The sequence below is a fragment of the Siphateles boraxobius genome, unplaced genomic scaffold (assembly GCF_051911475.1).
Source record: "Siphateles boraxobius isolate OS27281-9 unplaced genomic scaffold, OSU_SipBor_1 41, whole genome shotgun sequence".
NCBI lineage: Eukaryota > Metazoa > Chordata > Actinopteri > Cypriniformes > Leuciscidae > Siphateles > Siphateles boraxobius.
In genome coordinates, this window is record NW_027509042.1 from 14,020,044 (window position 1) to 14,042,845 (window position 22,802).

General features: G+C 37.2%; 1 protein-coding gene across 1 annotated transcript in view; it reads left to right on the forward strand.

Annotated features, from left to right (window-relative positions):
• Positions 1-22,802, forward strand: part of brinp3a.1 (bone morphogenetic protein/retinoic acid inducible neural-specific 3a, tandem duplicate 1) — a 47,580-nt gene that overhangs the window by 21,912 nt on the left and 2,866 nt on the right. The window contains exons 5-7 of the mRNA XM_077198490.1: positions 10,052-10,157; positions 10,837-11,073; positions 12,862-13,084. Of these exons, the coding sequence (XP_077054605.1) occupies positions 10,052-10,157; positions 10,837-11,073; positions 12,862-13,084 (566 nt within the window). The remainder of the gene's footprint in view (positions 1-10,051; positions 10,158-10,836; positions 11,074-12,861; positions 13,085-22,802) is intronic.

Genomic DNA, 22,802 nt, shown 5'->3' on the forward strand with positions numbered 1-22,802 from the left:
AGTGTTTTATAACATTATAAATGTAAATATCTTTACTGTCACTTTTGATCAATTTAATGTGTCCTTGCTGAATAAAAGTATTAATTTAATTTCTTTAATGGCACAATATGGAAGATTTTTAGATTAAAATATCCAAAAACCTCTAGCTGCTCATGTGAGCTGTGCAGGAGCTTCTGAAGTAGAACCCGGAAGTGCCGCACTGTGTTTACAATTGTTGAATAAAGTCGTTATTTTTGTATTTTGCACACAAAAAGTATCATTGTCACTTTACAACATTAAGGTTGAACCACTGTAGCCACATGGACTATGTCTTTACTACCTTTCTGGGTCTTGTAATTGTTAATAACGTAGCATTGGGAGGGGGGGGGGGGGGGTATATTTACAGGGTACAAGACGCATGGCCTCCTGACAGCACTTGTCTTAGCTTAAGAGCTTGTAAGCTATCTTGATGGAAATAAGTTGATGGAGGTCCTTTTAGATGCCTTTATTTACCTGGCATTTTAGGTGATTGATGTGGAATATTCTCAAGATCAGCAGTCTCTAATTCATCCCATGGATTTTTACCTCATGTGGATGAAGAAGGATGTGAATAGAAAGACTCTCTATACCAAATTGGTGATTCTCTCTGTGGCAAACATACGTATGAGAGAGAGTGGTTTGCTCAAATGGAAGAGATATCTTCTTGGGGGAGGGAATAGAAGGAATATAGCAAATAAATAAATATGTAGGTGCTGTTGGAATTATGCATCAGTGTGACAAATTATCTGTTCCATTTCAATAATTTCTTTGAGAGCCCAGCTCATTCGTCAGCCATTTTGAATATAAGTGAGGTGTCAGGCTCTAATGAATAAGAGACTTATGAGGAGGATTTTCTGAACCGCCAATAATAAATGAATCTTTAACCTCCACAGTCAGACACAACGGTGGACGGGAAATGCAGTGAGTGCCGGTTGACATCAGTCACAACATTTCATTTTGATTTACAGGAGGGAGGAGTGTCAGGAGTGTGATGTTTATAACAATAGGGCATGTTTAGATAGATAAGAATGGTTGGAGTAGTGAGGGCTGCGCATTTTAATGTCCGACTGCATGATGTGCCTGACATGCCTTCTGCAATCAAGGTGATATACTTGCAAGCCATCATGCTAAGTGGTCAGTATTTATTACTCTGAAGAGGCTTGGATGACCATCGGGCAATGGTTCAAGGACTCATTAGAACTTTGATTTTCTAATGAATGGGACTCACTAAAAATATAAATTTTCTGATTAATTGTGATCTTCATTTGAACAATCTGATATCCTTTGATTGTTCATACCCCCATCTGGCAGATGTCACTGACTCCTTACCACACGCACTCCTCTTGTATTCCTCATCCGCATCAGTTTTGCAGGATTGAGCCCCCTCTAAATTCTGTGACCGTTTTCCCCTCTCATTAGAAATAAATTATTTCATAGTGAGTCTCTTTTTTGTGCAACTCCCGGTGCAATAATTTCTTCACCATCACCCCCTCTAATTTTTTTTCTGTAATCTGTCCAGAGATATAAATAGCACAGATAAATCAAGTTAAGTCAGTGAAATCATAATATAAAATGTAACCAAATGCTACTAGACTGATTTTGTATGTGTTAAATAATATGATAAATGGTAAGTGTTTATTTTGTCTTATAATAATGGTTATTGTTATTATTTATCATACCCTAATGTGTTAAAGGGATAGTCCACCCAAAAATAAATATTCTGTAATTTCTTACTCCCGCGTCGTGGCTTCTTCTGCCCACGACCAGGTCCCGGTGCTTGAGCACTCTGCTTCCGAGGAGGTAGAGGTGCTCAGCATCGAGGGGGATGACCGTGACTTAGGCACGCCAGTTCACGGCCATGCATATGGCACATGGCACCAGCTGGTCATTCGTTTTCTCCGTGGTACTTGGAGGATGAGACCGACAACCAGGTCCAGGGTTCCTGCCTGGGACCTGGCAGTGGTTCTGGAAGGGTTATCCCTAGCCCCCTTCAAACCTCTTCAGTCTGCTTCGCCTAAAGATCTTACATACAAATTGGTCTTTCTCTTAGCCATCACCTCTCTTAAGAGGGTGGGAGATCTCCAAGCCCTGGCAGTGACACCAGCTTGCTTGGAGTTTGCCCCTGGCAAGGTTAAGGCCTTTTTGCACCCGAGACCGGGCTATTTGCCTAAAGTGCCTTCTAATACGGCTAGGTCTATGACCCTTCAGGCATTCCATCCTCCACATCATGTGTCGGCAGAAGAAGAGAAGCTTCATTTGCTCTGCCCAGTCAGAGCTTTGAGTATTTACCTCGAGAGGTCCTCTTCTTGGAGGAGGTCGGACCAACTGTTAGTGTGTTTTGGTTCACCTAGGAGAGGGCTCCCGGCATCCAAGCAAACTATTAGTAATTGGATTGTTCAGGCTATTGCCTTGGCTTACGAGGTGTGCAATTTGCCTTCACCTCTGGCCATAAGGGTTCATTCGACTAGAGGCATGGCGTCCTCTAGAGCCCTCCTCTCGGGAGTTCCCCTCCAGGAGATCTGTGAGGCAGCCAGTTGGGCTACCCCGCACACTTTCTTTAGGTTCTATAGTCTACACCTCCCTAGTATGCCTGGCGCACATGTGCTCTCGTCCTAGCTGAGTGCCTGAATCAGTTTCACTCCAGGGCAGGCCTATTTCGGTGCATGGCCTAGTGGGCATTCGTTCCCCAAAGAGTTGTTTTCAACGACGCAGTGCGAGTTCCCTCGAAAGGGAACGTCTCGGGTTATGACTATAACCCTTGTTCCCTGAGAAGGGAACGAGACACTGCGCCATCCTGCCACGCCCATAGAGGTCTTAGGGCGTCTTGCATCATCACTAGGCTAGTGTGTGTGTGTGTCAGCGTCTCTTTTATGCTTCCGGTAATGCCGTCACATGTTACGTCACGACACAACACCAATCAGGATTGGATTAGTTTCATTCATACTTCAGAGGCCACGCTAAGGGAGCGTCCCCAAAGAGTCGTTTTCAACGACGCAGTGTCTCGTTCTCTTCTCAGGGAACAAGGGTTATAGTCATAACCCGAGACGGTTTCCTTGCTACTGTAACCTTTGGCTTGCTTAGTTGGGGACACATAATATTCAGCAATATTATTGACTTGACTGTACTGACACTATTAGATGAGAACTGAACTGAGCAGAATGATGACATCACTAGGCGCGTTTCCATTACAGATTTGCGTCTAAAACGGCATCTTTTCCTCTCGCGTTAAGTCAAGTCAAGTCAAGTCACCTTTATTTATATAGCGCTTTTTACAATACAGATTGTATCAAAGCAGCTTCACAGTGATAACATGAAAATAATATAACAGAGTTTGTTTCTAAAAGAAAATTGAGTCAACGTCCACCTTAAGTAAGGCAGATCAATAATATTATTGAATAATAAATGTCCCCAACTAAGCAAGCCAAAAGACAAGGCAACAGTGGCAAGGAACCAAAACTCCACCAGGTGACAGAATGGAGGAAAAAAACCTTGGGAGAAACCAGACTCAGTCGGAGGGCCATTTCTCCTCTGGCCAACGAAGGAACAGTGCATGATTTATGATTCGGGCAGCATTACAAGTCAGATTGGATCGGAACATTTAGAATATTTATCCATTTCCATCATTTGGAAGTCCAAGTAATCACGCCTGTGTTGAGATGAGTTGTTGAGGATCAGTGCCGTCCACCATAGAGGGTCCATATCGCCGGTGTTGAGTCGTCTCTTCACAGGCTTTGTGATTGGGGTATCTGAAGTCTCTGTGAAAGGCTGGATACAAACTGGAGCTGACGAACGCCGTTTTTCTCGGGACGCGAGTCCCGAGATAACAGCAGAAAAGCAAAAAGGGAAAATAATTAGCGTAGCTGCTGTTCATAATGATTTCCATAACACGGGCGTAAATGATAAAAAACATGAAGACAGTGATTCTTGCGTCCCAGAGTCACCCCCCTCCGTCCCCCACTCAACTCAGCCCTGCTTACTGACCTCTACATCCCTCCTGCTGCTGAGACCCAACCACAATCTCACAATCTCTCCGCAGCCCAACCATACGCGCCGACCCGTTTGACTAAGGCTGTCGAGCCCCACTGTCGTCATTAAAGCAGGTTCAGTGGCAACGGTTCCGTATGGCATACCACCTACCGCAAAACACAATATCTACCCAACCACCCGTCATTCACGCAATATACACAGGAACATAATGACTGTAAATACTATGCAACCTATACAAATAACCTACAGACTCTTCAAGTTTTATAATATTAAATGCATTTGATTCGATTCAGCAGTGGTATAAAAGGTAAGCATTATGTAAATGTTTGGCTAAAGAGATGCGTCTTTAATCTAGTTTTAAACTGGGACAGCGAGTCAGAGCCTCGAACAATATCAGGAAGGCTATTCCAGAGTTTTGGAGCTAAATGTGAGAACGCCCTTCCTCCTTTAGTGGACTTAGATATCCTAGGAATGACCAGAAGCCTCGAATTTAGTGATCTTAAAGAACGCAATGGATTGTAGGGCGATAGAAGGTCCATTAAATACACAGGAGCTAAACCATTTAGGGCTTTATAGGTCAGTAATAGTACTTTGTAATTGATACGGAATTTGATAGGTAACCAGTGTAGAGATGATAAAATTGGTGTTATATGATCATATTTTCTTGACCTAGTAAGAACTCTAGCAGCTGCATTTTGCACTAACTGTAGCTTGTTTATTGAGGATGCAGGACAGCCAGCTAATATAGCATTACAATAATCTAGTCTCGAGGTCATGAATGCATGAACTAACTTTTCTGCATCAGAAACAGATAGCATGTTACGTAGCTTTGTAATGTTTCTAAGGTGGAAAAAGGCTGTTCTTGTAACATATGAAAAATGATTTTCGAAAGACAAGTTGCGGTCTAGTGTAACACCCAGGTCTTTTACTGTAGTGGATAAAGTAACAGGACATCCTTCTATATTAAATTTGTATTGTAATTGAGTTTGTGGGTAGTTTTTTTGACCAATAAGTAATACCTCCGTTTTATCTGAATTTAGTAGCAGGAAATTACGTGTCATCCAGCATTTTATATCTTTGAGACACTCTGTCAAATTTGATAAGTTAGTGTTTTCATCTGGCCGTGATGAAATATATAATTGAGTGTCATCAGCATAACAGTGGAAATTAATTCCATGTTTTCTTATAATAGTATTAAGTGGGAGCATATAAATTGAGAATAGCAGAGGGCCTAACACCGATCCTTGTGGCACTCCATAGTCTACTGACGTTATCTTTGATTTTTCGCCATTTAAACAGACAAAATGATAACGGTCTGATAATTACGATCTAAACCAGCTTAATGCCTGTCCCTGAACACCATTGTAGTTTTGTAGTCGATCCAGGAGTATTTTATGATCGATAGTGTCGAACGCAGCGCTAAGATCGAGTAGAACTAGTATTGAGATACAGCCTTGGTCAGAAGCTAAAAGTAAATCATTTGTAATTTTAACTAGCGCAATTTCTGTGCTATGATGCGGTCTGAATCCTGACTGGAATTTTTCATATATCTCATTTTCTTGCAAGAAAGAGCACAATTGAGCGGACACAATTTTTTCTAGTATTTTAGACATAAATGGAAGATTTGAAATAGGTCTGTAATTTGAAATAGGTCTGTAATTTGCTAAAGTTATTTGGGTCTAATTGCGGTTTCTTAATGAGAGGTTTTATTGCTGCCAGCTTGAATATTTTTGGAACATGACCTAAAAATAAAGACGAGTTAATAATATTGAGAAGAGGCTCTTCCACTACAGGTAACACTTCTTTCAGTAGTTTAGTGGGTATTGGATCTAATAAACATGTTGTTGGTTTCGATGCAATGATAAGTTTATTTAGCTCTTCCTGTCCTATAAGTCATAAGTCATAAGTCATTCCAAAAATCATGGCGACGGATGTTGGTAGGTTTACGTATATCCCAGCCACTCCACTGCCCATTATTATTAATCGAAGGAAACGTTTGTGTGTTATCGAAGCATTAATGGTAAGGAAAGACCCTTATACTTGGAGCGGCTGGTGTTTCTGGGTGTTTCTCCCTCATATCTACTTCGATGTCTTGACTGTGGCATTTCTTTGAGGTTTAGAATCCAGTATTCCTGTAATTTTCTTTTATGAATTTAATAAAGAACTCTGTCTCGTATTCTGTCCAAACATACCGCGTCATCTACGCCAGGTGACCTGTAAATGCGCAAAAACCATTGCAGTTTTGAAAAATATTTATTTTTCGATTGCCTGAAAAACCACCTCATGTGAGCGTAAAAACTTTTTTTGCGATAAATGGGAGTTTTTGCGGAATTGACGTGTTTCCATTAGCCGTATTTTCAATTCGCAATTTCAATTTGCGCAATTAGAAGGGTAATGGAAAAGCGATTACTGTTTTCTCCAGAGCTGCTTTATAGCTGAGTTGAACTCATTCCATAATTGATTCATTTTATACAGTGATTGAACCAAACTGAATCAACAACTGATTTCAACTGTATAATGACTGTTTACTTTTGTCTTTTTAGAGCTGCTTTACAGCAAAATGAATAATTTTTGCGTCACTGAATCATTATTTTCCAGTTTATCACTATAAAGCTGCTTTGAAACAATCTGTATTGTAAAAAGCCCTATATAAATAAAGGTGCTTTGACTTGTCTAGTTACCAACATTTCTCAAAATATAAAATTGTATGTACCACAGAAGAAAGTAAGTAATATAGGTTTGGAACAACATGGGGGTAAGTAAATAATGACAGAATTTGCATTTTGGGGTGGACTAATGCGGTAAAAAATAATACACATAATTTTTAATAATACGCAATAATACAATATTTATCAATTTTTTTAACATTATATATTATATAATTTTTTTATATTCCCCTTTTTCCTGTATACTCAGTGACGTTCTTCTCTGTTAAGCAAGGGAAAACCTATGATGTATACCTATGATGCATGCTATGAATAGTCTCACTAACTCTGTGGTAGAGTATATGAACTGTGAAAAACGTTTTGAAAGATTATGATTCAGAGAAAGAGTTGGGCATTCTTCCACGGTAGTGCTTTGACGTTTGCCTGGGTCATCAGTCAAGCATCCCGAGCACAAGCTGGGAGGCATCAAAACATTGCCAGCACCTCCACACCTCCCCCAGATCCCCCTCTTAACTGTCATAAACCAGAACGAGAACTTCCGAATCCTACTGCGAGGAAAAAAACGCTTGAAAAATCCAAAAGAATTTCCAGCTAATGCACGCAGATGAAGCTCTCTTGTAGAGAGCATGCCTTTGTGTTTTGTTCTAAGATTTCACTAGCTGAAGCTGAGAGCATTAACCGCTACTAGCCTCTCTGAGGATTCCCTGCTGCTTTCAATAAAGTCCCATTTTCTGTAGAGAAGGGTATAATTCCATTCTAATGCATACTTTCCTCCAATGATAAGCTTCCCACATAGCCCACATTGAAACGAGGGGTACACTAACCCACCGGAAAGGGACTTTTTATGAAAACAGCTGCTTGAATATCTCAAAGATTGTTTCAATGCGGTGTAAAAACATGCCTGATGCAAATAGGAAAATGCCTTTTGACTAATGCTCACTGATTAAATACAGCCCCATTCTATCCGGAACTTTGTGTAAAGCAATATTATAAGTGCCAATGCTCATGAAACATTAATGACATTTCTAGAATATCAAAAAAGCTGGGATCGGCATCTTAAAATCCATTATTATTCAAATATGTGGCTACGCAGGCCCACTCATCCTGATATTTTCCGGAGTCTTTGTTGGATTAATCACAGGTGGGAATTACTGTCGGTTTTTACTCATTAACTGTGTGAGAAATGCAATGGATTGCTAATATTTATTTAGCAAATCATTTTAGTCACTTTGGATTTTTACAGTTTTACTGTCATGTTGTTCTGTACTTTACTTCTGTGGAACACAAATGAGGATATGTAAATGAGAGATTTTCTTTTTTTTAAGTGAGTTCTTTCTATAAGGTGAGGCTTATGTTCTATAATTGTTATTACCCATTCTAAACTTGGCAGTGTTTTAGTCTCTTAGCATGACAGTAAGAGACAAAAGAATGACACAATAACTATTTGTAGAATCGTACATAAAGGATCATGGGCGCCGGGTCTTCTTTAATAAAGATAGAGGGGACATTCTTATGAAATTCATTGTGATTGAGAGGGAATGTTACAAGTCACAACTGACCCATTTCCTTTAATACAACCCTTATACTGAGCCACACTGAAAACGACTCTTACACCAGTCACTGATCTTTATAAAGCCTGATCCTGGAAGTTCTGATGTAGTCAGCTTAAATAAAACACTGATAATTTGAAACACCACACAGTTTTCAGTCCACGTGGTTTGTACTCAGCATCTGTAATGGATGGCACATAGTGCACACTCAGATAAATTCCAAATTTCCAATTCAGATGCACTAGCTGCAGCAACAGTTCTCTATTTTTGTCCATTTCATTATAGAAAGCCCAAGTTCTGCACATGCTCCGCTCCGTCGAGCCCTTGTTGCAGACCGGCTCATTGCTATGCATAGAAAAACCCATCTTTATACTTGCAATTGGTCAATTTTCCCTTTAAGTCGGACATCTGTCTTTGTTAGAAATTAATCTGCTGATCCCTGTAGAGGCTCCTTGGATTTTAATTAATTGCGTGGACACGTCAATAAGAAGAATGGAAATGCCAGCGGTAGGCTTGCTGAACTTGTACTTTTCCTCCTGATTCCACTTTCGCTACTCTCACTGGCTTGAAAGTTATTTCAACACTCTAAAAGGAAATTAAATAAAGCAGCTCTCGATAATGGGGATTTGCTGCTTGTGTAACACATTAGAAATGCTTCCTTGGCTTTTCCAGGTCCTCAGTCATTTTCAGTGGTTCACTTGCATGACAACAACTGCGTTCTGCATGGAGGGTTCACTATAGTGTTTACTTTGTCTAGTTTTATCCGCTTCACTGTTTATCCGGTGACCCTCAAGTAGATGTCGAACAAAGGCAACTTTTGTTCCAACAAAGAAGAAGAAAAGTTACTTTCGCCTGACGTAAATCTCAGGTCACCATTAATCTACAAACACGACATGAAGACTTTTATTCACTCAACAGGGGAAATATTAAAGAAGACAATGTAGAACAGAGAACAATTTGTAAGTGACAGGTAGGGAGATATATTTGCCCACAGGCGGTTGGTTTTCTTCCTATGTGTCAGGTGAGCCTTGATATACAGTGACTTTTGTCAGGGAAAAAAGTGAAGGTTTTGTCAGAAATGATTGAGCTGGGATTGTGCACCATTTTAACACAAATCTTGGAAGGGAACAAAGATACCATGTTGATAGTTTGTCAGTGAGATGTCAGTGATATGGTGGGTGATGTTCTACTCTTATATCTACCTATTTGTCTGCTCTGGAATATTGATCCATTTGCCTCACAACAGTGTACAATAGTTTCTTCTAACAGTTCTTTGCATTTCTTTTCAGTAATGTACCTTACAATAAAATACATAGTGCTTTTACCACAACTGCAGCCATGTTGGATTTGAAATATCTGTGTTGATATGTACCAAATTGATTGTAGAATTCAAGTCGCATTCGGCCATTTGCTTCCACAACAGGTCCATTAACCTTCACTATTTACGTACAGTACAGTGAAAGTACATTACGTTCACCGTGAAATATTGCCCTTCACTACATTACCGAATTTGATCCAAATGATAGCTTTTTCAATAACAGTCATGTCCTTGGCGTAACGGTAGAATCGTTATGATATTCTGGACAGACACTTTTACAACATAGTTATGCAACATTGTTCTTATATTCAACACCAAACCTGTGTAGGTTCAAAAGCTCAAAAAGGCATATTGTTATACATGCATTTAAAAGAAGCACTGGATAAAACTATGTTACTCTCATTTCACAGGACAGTCATCTGCCTGCTCTGCATATTTAATGGCCTCAGTGTCTTTTCTGCCTCTGTTTTGCTCAGAGTATTATCATGTGTTTTCTCTTGTCTTCCCTTAAGGTGACCGAAACAAGGACAGGCCCTCTTGGATGCAGTAACTATGACAACCTCGATTCTGTCAGTTCCGTTTTGGTTCAGAGTCCTGAGAATAAGATTCATCTACAAGGTAGTGCATTCATTATTTAACTATACCCCATACTTTGCAATGATAGTATCATTCTTTGAATGTTATTATTTTATTGGAAGATGCAGAAGTGCGTTCACAGAAATATTACACAACCATCTTTTGTTGTAAAAGCAAGAAATATGTTCCACTTAGTCTGTAAAGGTTTCAAGGAATTTTCCAAGATATTAGCTTGAAAAGTATGAAAATTTGTTTTAATTTAAAAGATTTACTTATCATTTTACTATACACTACCATTCAAATGTTTGGGGTCAGTAAGATTTTTTAAAATTTTTATAATTTCAAATTTAAATGACTGTTTTCTATTTGATCATATTCTAAAATGTAATTTATTCCTTTGATAGCAAAGCTGAATTTTCCGCATCATTACTCCAGTCTTTAGTGTCACATAATCCTTCAGTGATCATTCTATTAAGCTTATTTGGTGCTCAAGTAATATTTCTTATTATAATCAATGTTGACATACATGTATAAAAAAAATCAGGATCATTTGTTTAATAGAAACATATTTTTGTTTAGAACATAATGCATGCCTTTACTGTCACTTTTTATTAAGTTAATATGCCCTTGCTATTTTTTTTTTCTTCTGATCTTACTGACCCTTATTTTTGTATGCATATCATGTATTTATTTATATATAAACAATTTTGCATTATTTTAGGGCTTCAGGCCATTCTGTCAGAATACCTAAGGAGCCGATTTGTGGAGGCAGCTCTCAGTTATATTGGCTGTCACTCCGAGGGAGAGTTTGTGTGCCGGGATAACGACTGCTGGTGCAAATGCAGTGTTGATTATCCCCAGTGCAACTGTCCCAGTGAAGACCTGAAGGCTATGCAGGACAGTCTGAAACTAATCAGAGAATCATGGACGCAAGCCAACCAAGAGTTTCAAGAGTCTGGTAAGATTCAGCAAGTTGACTAGTTGCTTTTAAAGAAACATTATGAATAGATAAAATAAATTGTTCACCTACATTTCTTTTTTTTATTCTGTCATCATTTCTTCTGTAAAACACAGAAGAGACTTGTTGTACTGATTTCTCTTTTACATGCAATTGGAGATAGTGGGGAGACTGAATCTTCTGAAGCTGAAGCTTTGGACTGAAGCTTCTAAAAGGACACAAACATACCATAAATGTATCACAGAAGTGTTTTGAAGCTATACAATAGCGTTTCTATTTGGCTTAAATGGGTATTCACTGAAAATATTGCTTTACATTGTCAAGTCCATGATAGAAGTAGCAGTTTGTGAACAAATCTCTTTTTTGAATCGGTTTATCCAGTTTAAAACAGTCTGAACAGTCTTTTATCAGTGAATAATCATTTAAATTTAAGTATTTTGTATGCTTTTGTATAACTTAATAACATATAGATTCAAATGGACTACTTTTAAGATTATTTTATTCCTTTTTGAATTGAAACCATTAGTCCCAATGGGGAGTAATTTCATGGAAAAGAACCACCAGCACAATTCTTTAAAAATTCTCCTTACAGTCATATAGGGGTAATTAAATCAGAATCACTTTGAGGTGAATTATTTCATTAAATGTTTCAAAAGCAAGCAATGGTTTTGTCTCGCAAGAAGTTTCATAGTTGTGATTTTTTTTAATTGGTCATAATTCACTGAGGCCTGTGGCATGCCAGCACCAAATTAATTGTGTTATGCCACTTAGATCTGTGAATATCCCTGACACATAGTGATTGTTGTCACCTTGTTACATTTGATGGCTGACAAGGAAATAGTGGGAAGTGCTTCCTGGGATCTAGTGTCATTGTCATTGTGGTAAAGCAGCGTTTTGGACTTGGCAGGCTTACTTGTCCCTAAGCTAGGCACTGTGCCAGCACGGAGCAGGTTTGTGTGTGCATCACAGCCATGTTGGACTTCTACCTCCTGCAGCAACAGCAGGGAGTGAAAAACCACTGCCTAATGACTGTAAATCAAACAAATAAACAACAATCATGCTGGAGCGAGATCATCTACTTGTTCGCTTCTCTATTCGGTCGGGACACCACACAGTTTTTGTTTTGTAATGAAATTCTAAATCAAAACAAAACTTGGACAGATCAATGGATATCTAAAAATGGAACTTGTAATATTTACAATTACCTAATGTTTGATTGCATGAAAAATCCGATTCTGCACAGACTGGAATTGTCGGGTTATGATGAGGATCTGTGTTGTTAATTATAGCCACTGAGATCATTTCTTGTTAGATGTTAGGTAGAGCATTGATTTGGGCGTTGAGCACCATAACACGGATATCGATTTTTCTTGCCACAAACGAAAATGAAGTTCCCTCTGCTTGAAGACATTTGTGTGGCCGAGGTGATTCTGCTTTGCTTTAACGTCTTGCCATCCTGTCAGAACTTAATGTTTATTTTGTTGTTGTTGTTGTTGTTGAAGTTGTACCACATGTGCTCCTTCAAAATCAGTCTGTCCTTCTTAGAAATGGCTTAGCGTTTCTTAGCAATTCATTGAAAATACCTTGCTGTCCTCGCCTATCAGTGTTCAATCACACAGGACAATTTTCAATTTTCATCAAAGGAATGAAAATAACGTTCCACCTGCTCCCCTTCCACCCCCAGTTTCACTGTTGACTCATTTTATCGAACATGACTGATTTCTTTTCCCCCGACATGAGGCAAAGTCATTCCAGTAATTTATTCTCAACACTTGTCTGCCTTTCTAGAGGACTTCCAAAATTTTGTGAGGAGATTACCAACGTTCTATGCTCTGAACACATCTGCTGTGCAGTACTTTTGGAAGATGGACCCTGGCGTTCAGCAACGCTTTCAACTGTTGGAGACTAGCACTCAACAGCTGCTCAGCAAAGCACAGCGGATTGTCGGCAAACTCTTCAAACTCAGCAAAAGGTGTCGGACTCAACCCAAAATATCTGTACCCAGGGAGAGGTAAGATATGTGCCATGTTCCTAATGGGTTATAAATGGAAATGTCTGTATTTATAATTGATTGTAATGCGATGAGAGGTAAAAATAGTTTGTCATTACTTCTTAAAGGATTCAGGGTTGAACAGACTTTTACAGTAAGGTTCCTTTTGTTAACATTAGCTATCAGGTATCATGAACAAACAATTAGCAACAATCTTTTTTACAACACTTTCTATGAAGACCATGCTTATAATGAAGAATAGCTCCATTCATACTTATTTATAAGTAAGTATTACTATTTTATAAATATATGTATAATAATAATTTAGACATATAGTATACTGCATTATAAGAACAGTTATAGTTATATTTATATTATTATTTGTAATTACTTATAAGTCATGCATTTGCTTTTTCAATGCGTATGCTCATAATCCATTATACACTGATTTATAAGTATTAATAAGTAAGTCGTATGGTTCCCTGTAGGTATTTATTAAGATGCAACCTGCATTGCTGTTATTATATTATAGTTAAAATTACTTTTTAGTAATTCAGATTTATTTCTGTCAGATAAGTGAAAATATTGTTATTAAAAGCCGTGTTGTGTTCTTAAAAAATACTTATTGTGAGTGATAATACAGTTACTAACCTCTATAAATGCATCATTGATGGCTGTAAGTAAAGTGAAAACACAGGATGCAATTTTCCTAAACCAAATGTTAAGAAATCATAAAGATGTGCTCATTATGCATTTTAAGTAACTAATGAACAATAATTCCTGTAATAAAATAATGAGAGAAAAAAAAACACACAGAGATCATTAATACAAACAGTTGAAGAAAAAATATATTAGTGCACCAGGGATTATGAGCATGCATATTGAAAAAGCAAATGCATGACTTAAAAGTAAAGTAATTATAAAAACTAACATATAACTAAATATAACTGTTCTTAAAATGCAGTATAGGTCTTAATGAGTCTTTATAAATATATTTATAGAATAGTGATTCTTACTTGTAAATAAGTATAAATGGGGCTATAAGTCTTCATAGAAAGTGTTACCAAATGCTTTATTCTGGTGATACCATTGAAAATCATATGAATCCAAATTTTGTTTCAGAAATTTTGGTTTTCGTCGTGAAAATAGCCAAAGAAGCTGGCATGGCATTATTTATTTATTTATTTATTTTATTTATTTATTTATTTGATATGGACATAACAACAGCATTGGACGAACCAGATACCTTGTTTTCAGTGTTATAGCAAAATTGCTAATTTGCAACACTTGTCCATAGGAGACAACACATGTCACCAATCACAACACAAAAAAGTAAAGTAAAAATAAATACAGTAGTAACAAAGATTAGCAATACAAAACATCACTATACATGTTATACAGCATTAGCATGTGTGCAGCTTTGACTTGACTTTAGCCACTGTTTTAGACCTCTATCGAAGCTGGGCATGTCTGTCTGCAATTTTAAGTCAGTGGGCAGAGAGTTCCATAGTCTTGTACCGTTATAAGAGAAACTTGACTGACCGATAGATTTCATACATTTTGGAAGAACACAGTCCCCACTGACTGAGGCTCTGGTGGATGGTCTAAGTGAACCTTGACGCCTACGAATGAGAGCAGAAAACAGTGGCGACACATTGCTGTTCAGACATTTAAAAACCAATTTCAAAATACTAAAATTTATAAAATTTTCAAAAGTAAAAAAATTATGTCTATGAATTATGTCACAATGATGCGATGTCACAGGTTTTCTATCAAAAACCTTTACCGCCTGCTTGTACTGTGAGACAACCGGCTTTAGTATTGACGGGGATGTTTGTGACCAAGATGTTACGCAGTAGGACAGATGTGGAAAAATCATTGCATGCATATATAACCGGGCGGCCTGAAAAGATAATTCCTTCCTAATAAAACGGAAACAGTTCAAATTAGATTTAACCTTTTTACAAATGTTTTTGACTTGACTCTGAAATTTGAGATTGTTGTCAATAATTATCCCAAGATATTTAACCTCTTCTTCTTCTTGAATAATTTCATTGTTTATGCTTACTTCAAAAGTACTATCTGAGGGTCGTTTTTTATTTGAGAAACAAATAGCAACAGTTTTCTTCACATTTAAGGTCAGGTGAGACAATTCAAACCACTTTGAGATATCTGTTAGGGCTAGTGTCAGCTTCTGCGCGGCTATGGCTGAGGTTCTAGCAGATAGATGGACAACTGTATCATCTGCATACAGCTGGCAGTTGACATCTTTGCAGCTATCAGGGAAATCATTGATGTACATTGTAAACAGCAACGGCCCCAGCACTGATCCCTGAGGAACCCCCATATTGTTAGGGCAAAGAGCTGACATCACCCCATTTACCTTTACGCACTGTTGTCTGTCCTCAAGATATGATTTTAACCAAGCTAATGAACTAGGTGACATTTTGAAGAGCTGGAGTTTGTTAATAAGCACACTGTGATCCACTGTGTCGAAGGCCTTTTTCAAGTCCAAGAATACCGCACCAACTACTTGCCCTTTATCTAGAGACCCTTTAATCTTCTCTAGCAAGTAACAATTAGCTGTTTCAGTGCTGTATTTGCGCCTAAAACCAAACTGTTGAGGATGCAGCAGCTGGTTTGACTCTAGATGATCAATAAGTTGTTCTGCAATAACCTTCTCCAGGATTTTGGACACAACTGGTAAAATTGCAATAGGCCTATAATTATTGGGTGTATCCTTTTCCCCTGACTTGTGGATAGGTGTTATTACAGCGTGCTTCCAGCACTGTGGAAATGTACTTAATCGAATTGAGAGATTAACTAAATGCGTAATTGGTTGCAACAGACTGTCCTGATGTTTTTTGATCAGGGTTATACTTATATTGTGTATGTCTTTAGCTGCGGAGTCTTTCATATTTGTAATTATCTTTTTAACTCTATCAGAAGAGATTTCTTGAATTTTAAACAAGCTTGCATTAACTAAATTAACTTCTTCTACACATGTCACCTTATTGTTGAATTTATTTGCTAGTTCATAAACAGAGTCTATAAAAAAATTATTAAAAACACCCGCCATTGACTCACTATTATTAACAAGAGTACCCTCAACTTTGATAGAATCTATTCTAACGTGTTTTTTCTTTGCAGGGTTGGTTAAGTAGTTTATGTGTTGCCATAGTTTACGACTACTACCATTAGCCTCTTCTATCTTTTTAGTAAAATAATCAATTTTAGCTTTACGCAGATTGCTTAAAACTTGATTTCTAAGTGTAGTATAAATTAGATGATCCGTACAATTTCTAGTTTTCAAAGATGTTTTACGTGCGGTATCACGTTTTTTCATAATGTGCCAAATATCACCATTAAACCATGGAAGAGAGTATTTCTTTGATTTGCTCGTCCATGTTTTAGTATACTTTTTTATCGTGTTACTTATTGTAGTGACAAAGATATTAGCACTTTGATTCACATTGGACTCTTTCATAACATTATCCCAATTTATTTGATTCAGTTCTTCTTCAAAGTTATTTTGTTTTGCTTTTGGAATTCCTATTTTCTGTATTTTTGTTTCTTGGTTGTAGTAAGTCAATCGTTTTTTACCCAGTTTCCTAACAATTAAGGTCATGTTATGATCCGAGAGTCCAGTGATAAGGTTATAAGTTTTTGTTATTCTTTCAGGCCTGTTTGAAAAAATTAAATCAATCAGCGTTTTACTACTTCTAGTGATTCTAGTAGGTTTGTCTATGAGCTGTTTATACTTAAATTTATCTACTAGAGCTTTTAATTTCTTTTTACTATTTTTTTCTATCCAGTTAATGTTAAAATCACCCAGTATTAGGCTTTCAGAGCAGTCCATGTTTGAGAGAAAACTCTTAAATTCATTATAGAAATTCACACTATGTGAGGGTGAATTGTATAAAACACATAAATTGAATTTCATTGTTGTTGACAAAGTGATTCGTAATACAAGGCACTCCATTTTCACATTAATTGCAACCTCTTCACATTTAAGTTGATCTCTAATATATATTAACACCCCCCCACCCCTTCCTTGTTCCCGATCTTTTCTAAAGCACTTATAGCCAGGTATATTAACCAGATTTGTTGGAGTACTTTGATTTAACCAACTTTCAGAAACACATAAAAAGTCCAAATTCGATTCGGTTAATAAGTTGTGTAATTGGTCTATTTTTGGTAGAATACTTCTAACATTGAGATGTCCACCTAGTAGTCCTTTAGGTTTCGTTTGTGGATTCCATATAACCTGCGCATGATTTACAGTCTGAAAAAACTTGAGCTGCCTCTGTTTCACTATCGCGCAATTTGAAGTTTTGACCTTTACAGGACACCGTCTTTGTGTATTTTTCGCATAGCGCGTTGTTCGGTCCCCGACGATATGACCATCGGACAGGCCGAGACTTACTGGCGTTGCGAAACGAACGGTGTCCAACGATCCCCCCGACAACTCCGTTACCTCAGGGAACGTTAGATGGTATGGACCGACACACGTTTCCTCGCTCGAAGTTTGTGCAGCTAGTTGCCGCCTCACAGAGGCAGTTACCCCAGCTAATCGAACCGGCTCGCAGACAAAAAAAGCAAACAAGCAAAAATAATAATAAATAAATAAAAACATGAATATATTTTTTATTATTATAAAAAAAATGTAGTAGTTAATTAAAGGGACTATGTGTAGTTTTTTAGGTATTTTATTATCTAAAATCAATATTTTTATTCATAAATATGTCCTACGTGGTGTACAAATACCTCTGCCAATTATCTGACTTATCCTCGTAAACGAAGAATTTATTATCTTTATATACATGTGACGGGTAGGTCCATGGAGGCTTCCATGTCGTTCCGCCATCTTGAAAAACTATAATAGCAGAGAGGGTCAAAAAGTACTAGGCCAATGCGTTTTCGTTCAGAGCCAGCGTCACTTAACTGAAAGCAGCAGAAACGGAGGAGCAGAGCAGTGAGAGGCGCTTGTCACTGCCCCGGCAAGTTTAAAAGGCTGCATTGCACTGTTATTATTTATACTGTAACGCTCGTTTGTTCGTTGTGTCAAGTTGCAGTTTGTTTGAAATAACAAACCTGTTCACCCGAAGGAAAACTTGACGAAGTGCTATTAGAAGACATCCTGTCATAGCTTTTTGGTACATAACAGCTACCGTAGATGCAACACGCATTTGAAAAAGTGAGGCGCTGAAGAACACAAATAGTTTGAATGCAAAATACAAAATTTCACCGCTAGATGGGAGAAATTCCTACACAATGTCCCTTTAATGTTTGTTCATATAACGAATGTTTGTTTAAACAACTTGAATTGCTAAATAAAATATCATTATATATTTCATTTTTGGGTGGACTGTCCCTTTAACCATGATTAATTGTTATTATTATATTAAAATGATGTTAAAGTATTGTTTATTATTTGTTCTCAATAACAAACCATATTGTATTTTTTTTCTTTCTTTCACAGAATGTTGATTATTGCCACAAAAGGTCAAAATGCATGTTCATATAAATGTCAAACCTTGAATTCTCCTATAATGTCTGTATTAGTCACAATGTCACATACATACTTTGTAATGTTGCGTTGGATTATTATTTTTTTTCTCGGAACTGATTCCAAATGGATGTACTAATAGGAGATTTAAAATTCATGTCCTCCAAACTAATTAATTAAGAAATGCCTTTAACACACTACTCAGTCCATATCTGAGGGCAATTGTGGCCAGCATAATTGTGTTAAGTCTAGTGTCTTGGCTGAAGTCCCAGCCTTTCTGAAATGATAGAGACTGTCCCATCTAATCATTTCAAGAGTTAGTGGATGAATAGGTTTTATCTTCCCATCTATAGGCTAAAGTGCAGGATGTGTTTTAATGGAAGACACGAGAAACAGGTAATTTATGGGCTCTGCACTGGCATGATAGTGCAGTGCCTTTGGTAAGGGCTGTCGAAGGAGAAAGTTCACGACTGAGGTCTGAAACTGAGTGTTCAAAGATGGTAGAGGGTCAGGGCTGTGCAAAAATGAGAATTATGCAAACCACGCAGGCAGCCAATTCAAGTGGAAACTACTTGAGTCAGATGAGGTGAAAGCGAAGCCTAAAGCGATGATCAGCTTCACAGTTGAAATTCTTGCTTCATTAATATTCATATTGACTTCTCAAAGACATACTATTCAGATATCCACATATTATCAATTAAACTAAAAGTGTGCATTGGGATGAGATGCAATACAGTTGTATATAGATGCGTCTGAAAATCTTCTACTACATAATTTATTCCCTGGAAGGGACAATGCGATTTTCAGATTTCCAATTTTGCACTTCTTCCTTCCAGATATCTAGTATACTGGAAAATTTGCATTATATTTTCTTAACACATGGCAACAGTTAAACAATTAATAGATTATAACATGGCTTGGTTGAATTCTAATGTAGAATGCTGCTAAGTAACACACCGTTGCCATGAAAAACAGAGCGTTGCCATGGATTCTAACCGTACAGACGGAACGGACTATTTCTTTAGCGGAAGCAATACAATCGCTTCGCGTTGGGGTCCTAATCAGCCTGTCAGGGTTGTATTCGCTATAACAACCACCTCGCTCTACCTTATCCCTTACATATTGATTGGTCAAATTTTTTTTGGTCAGTATAAAAATAAAAAATAAAATTAATTTTAATGAGGGAGGGAATGAAATGTTCCCAGTATACTAGATGTATTGTAGGGTCTTTTCACAGCTGGTCACTCCATGCATTTTCTCTGATCGGATAGTTAGGACCAGACCAGGTGTAAATTACCTCCCAAATGCTTTCGAGATTTAAATCAGATCACTCAAACTTTTTCAGAAGATGGCTTCCAGATGAAACTGGACAGATGTAAATGCATCTGGTTGTTAAAACCACAAATGTAAATGTTACTCCTGCCAAAATGTTAAAAGATAAACGTGCGAGAGGTGTCATTTGTGTTTTAACAACGTGTAGCTAACAAGTTAGTTTGGATACCGGAAAGAGATTTAGCTCACTGGAAAGTTTGAATCTGTGAATATATGGCCAACTTTGGCCAATTCCTTGAACTAAGCAATGTCCGTATTTCTTTATACTTAAGTCCAAGTTCAAAATAAACTGTTATTCCATTGTTGACATATGGAGCTGTCTGAAACTCTGCCAGTGGGAGATTAAACAGGAAGTGTTTGTCCGAACTCTGAAAAGGTTTTGCAAGAGAATGCAAATGTGTTTGCAAGAGAATGCAAATATCTTTGCGAGAAAATGCAAAAGCTTTGAAAAATATTTTTACCTCCCATCCCATATTTTTTCCATACAAATCCCAGTTTGGGAAACCCTGACATAATGTCATATTTCATGCACTTCATGTTGTTTATGACAAAGAATGCAAAATGTTGTCTTTCTCTTTGTAGTTTCCTGTCAATATGGTACAAAATAATCTTATTCAAATCTATGTAACAAATGAGTTAAGTCAAAAGTCATCTAAAAGTAATAACAAAAGTAGTCAATCACAATTACACATTGAAGGTAATGTATTCTGTTACTAACTATTTTTGTCATGTAATTTGTAATCAGTAATTGACTACAATTTGTAAGTAATCTATAGCTACAACAACAACAACAACAACAACGTGTGAGTTGCTTCCCGGCTACATGCCCTAATTAATCATGTAAATAATTGTATGATTAATTAGGCTATTTCTAAGCATACATAATTAATTATTATTTTAATATGATTCTAATAAAGCTGTTAGTTAAAAAAATGTGAAGTAAACACAAAAAGTGCTGTACTCGCCTTTATCTTGCTGCACTGTTGAAAACAAACATTTCCATATTTGGGAATAAATTCAGATCTCAAGTCCAAATATACAGTATACTAATACTTTCCAAAGTTTGCTATCTTGGGAATAAGGAGTCTAGGGCATGAGAACAATAACTGCATGTGTTTGAAATATTTCTGCAATCTACCTTGATCAATCTTCTAGAGCATCCTTCCTCTTTGATAACATACTGTATGATTCAAGTTGCAGCTAGAAAAATAAAGCTGACAAATAGAAAAGATTTTATAAATTTTATTAGACTGCTTTTGAGTTCCTGATTTACTGTTTTGTTTTCTTTGTCACTTCATCATTCACACTTGATTTATTTGATTTCCACACTTCCTTGAAATTACTCTTTTTTTTCATTCCTTTAGTCAGGCAGAATTAATCAACAGCTTGATCTATTTTGTCATAAAATGCATTCCCATATATTTGCTTTATGTTTCTTTTCATATCACTTTGTCTTTCACTATAGCTTTAAATAGAATCGGTGCTTTAAAATAATAGTCTGATACATTAACTTTCTGAATCTGATTTTGAGAGATTATACTACCTGACAAATACGTATTTCTTAATGGGTGTAATTTTCCATAAGAGCAAAAACACTTATTTAAGCTATTGTTGTTCTTTCATCGGATGCTTTTTACACTTTAAAATATGGAAATTGTCATGAAATTGTTTTCTCGTGGAATAAATGTGCATGAGCATGTTTTGTCTCTGGTGTGAATTTCCGTTTTGCTGTCAGTAAAATATGCTGACAGGCTGCTGAGATTTCTTCCATTGCCAACCACCTGCATACTAACTGTCTCTCAGGCAGCCTGGTGCCATGAATATTTATACATTCTGTTGCCATCACTTATGTTTTAATCCAGGGTAAACTGTTTTTCTCTGCGCAAGTGGAAATTCCATGGCAATGAAAATCTTCGGCTATCTCTCAGGAGAGCTTATCAATAGGGCAATTGCTGAAATAGATTTTACGAAAAGAAGAGTTACCATTCATAACTCAAGCCTCGGAAATAATGACTTATAAGCAATATCTGAGCAGAATTAAGAATATGTTAATCTTATTTAAACTCTAAACATTACAGGTTTGTTATGATTTGTGTTTTTTAGTGAGGATTGACATGACATTCAATGTGGCTCAAATATTTCATAGACTGCATGGGTACATGAATAGACACATGTCAAGTCAAGTCATCCTCGTTTATATAGCGCTTTTAACAATGCAGATTGTTTCAAAGCAGCTTTACAGAGATAAACATATAATTTAAGGTAACAGAGATTGGTTTGGTTTTATAGTGGCTCTTGAAAAATGTTTTTTCCAGCAAAGTTAGTTTTGATTGATTCACTTCCGTCTAAATGATCATTTGTTATTAAATTAGGGGCCGCTAAGACGACACCGTTCTCTCTAAACAGACTTTAAAAGTGAACCTGTGATAGACGCTGATGGCGTTCACATGCGCATTAAGAATTGATTCTATAGCTATGTGCGTTTGAATATATCTGCGCAGGTTTGTAATTCCTTACAAACCATGCCTAAACAAACTACTTGTCTATAAATTTTGATGCAGAATTTTTATTTTATCTTATCACTTTGGGTAGGTACGCGAACCGAAAAATTCCAGAACGCTTTATCTGCAGAGTGGTACAGGCTAGTTGGCACTTCAGCACTGCATTGTCATCAGGTCCAGGCGAAAGTCCTTCGTCAGATCTTGAAACGGCCTGGATCCGGCAGGCTGCGGGAAAACCTCGGGATAAACAAAGACACTAAAATTAGCGTAGATGCCATTCTTCTTATGATGTAACGAGTACATCAGGATTTGAGGGAAGTGTTCCCAGTTCTGGCTGACCTAATCTAAGCAGCCTAATATTGAATTATAGAAGTCTATAGAGTGTTATGTGAATGCT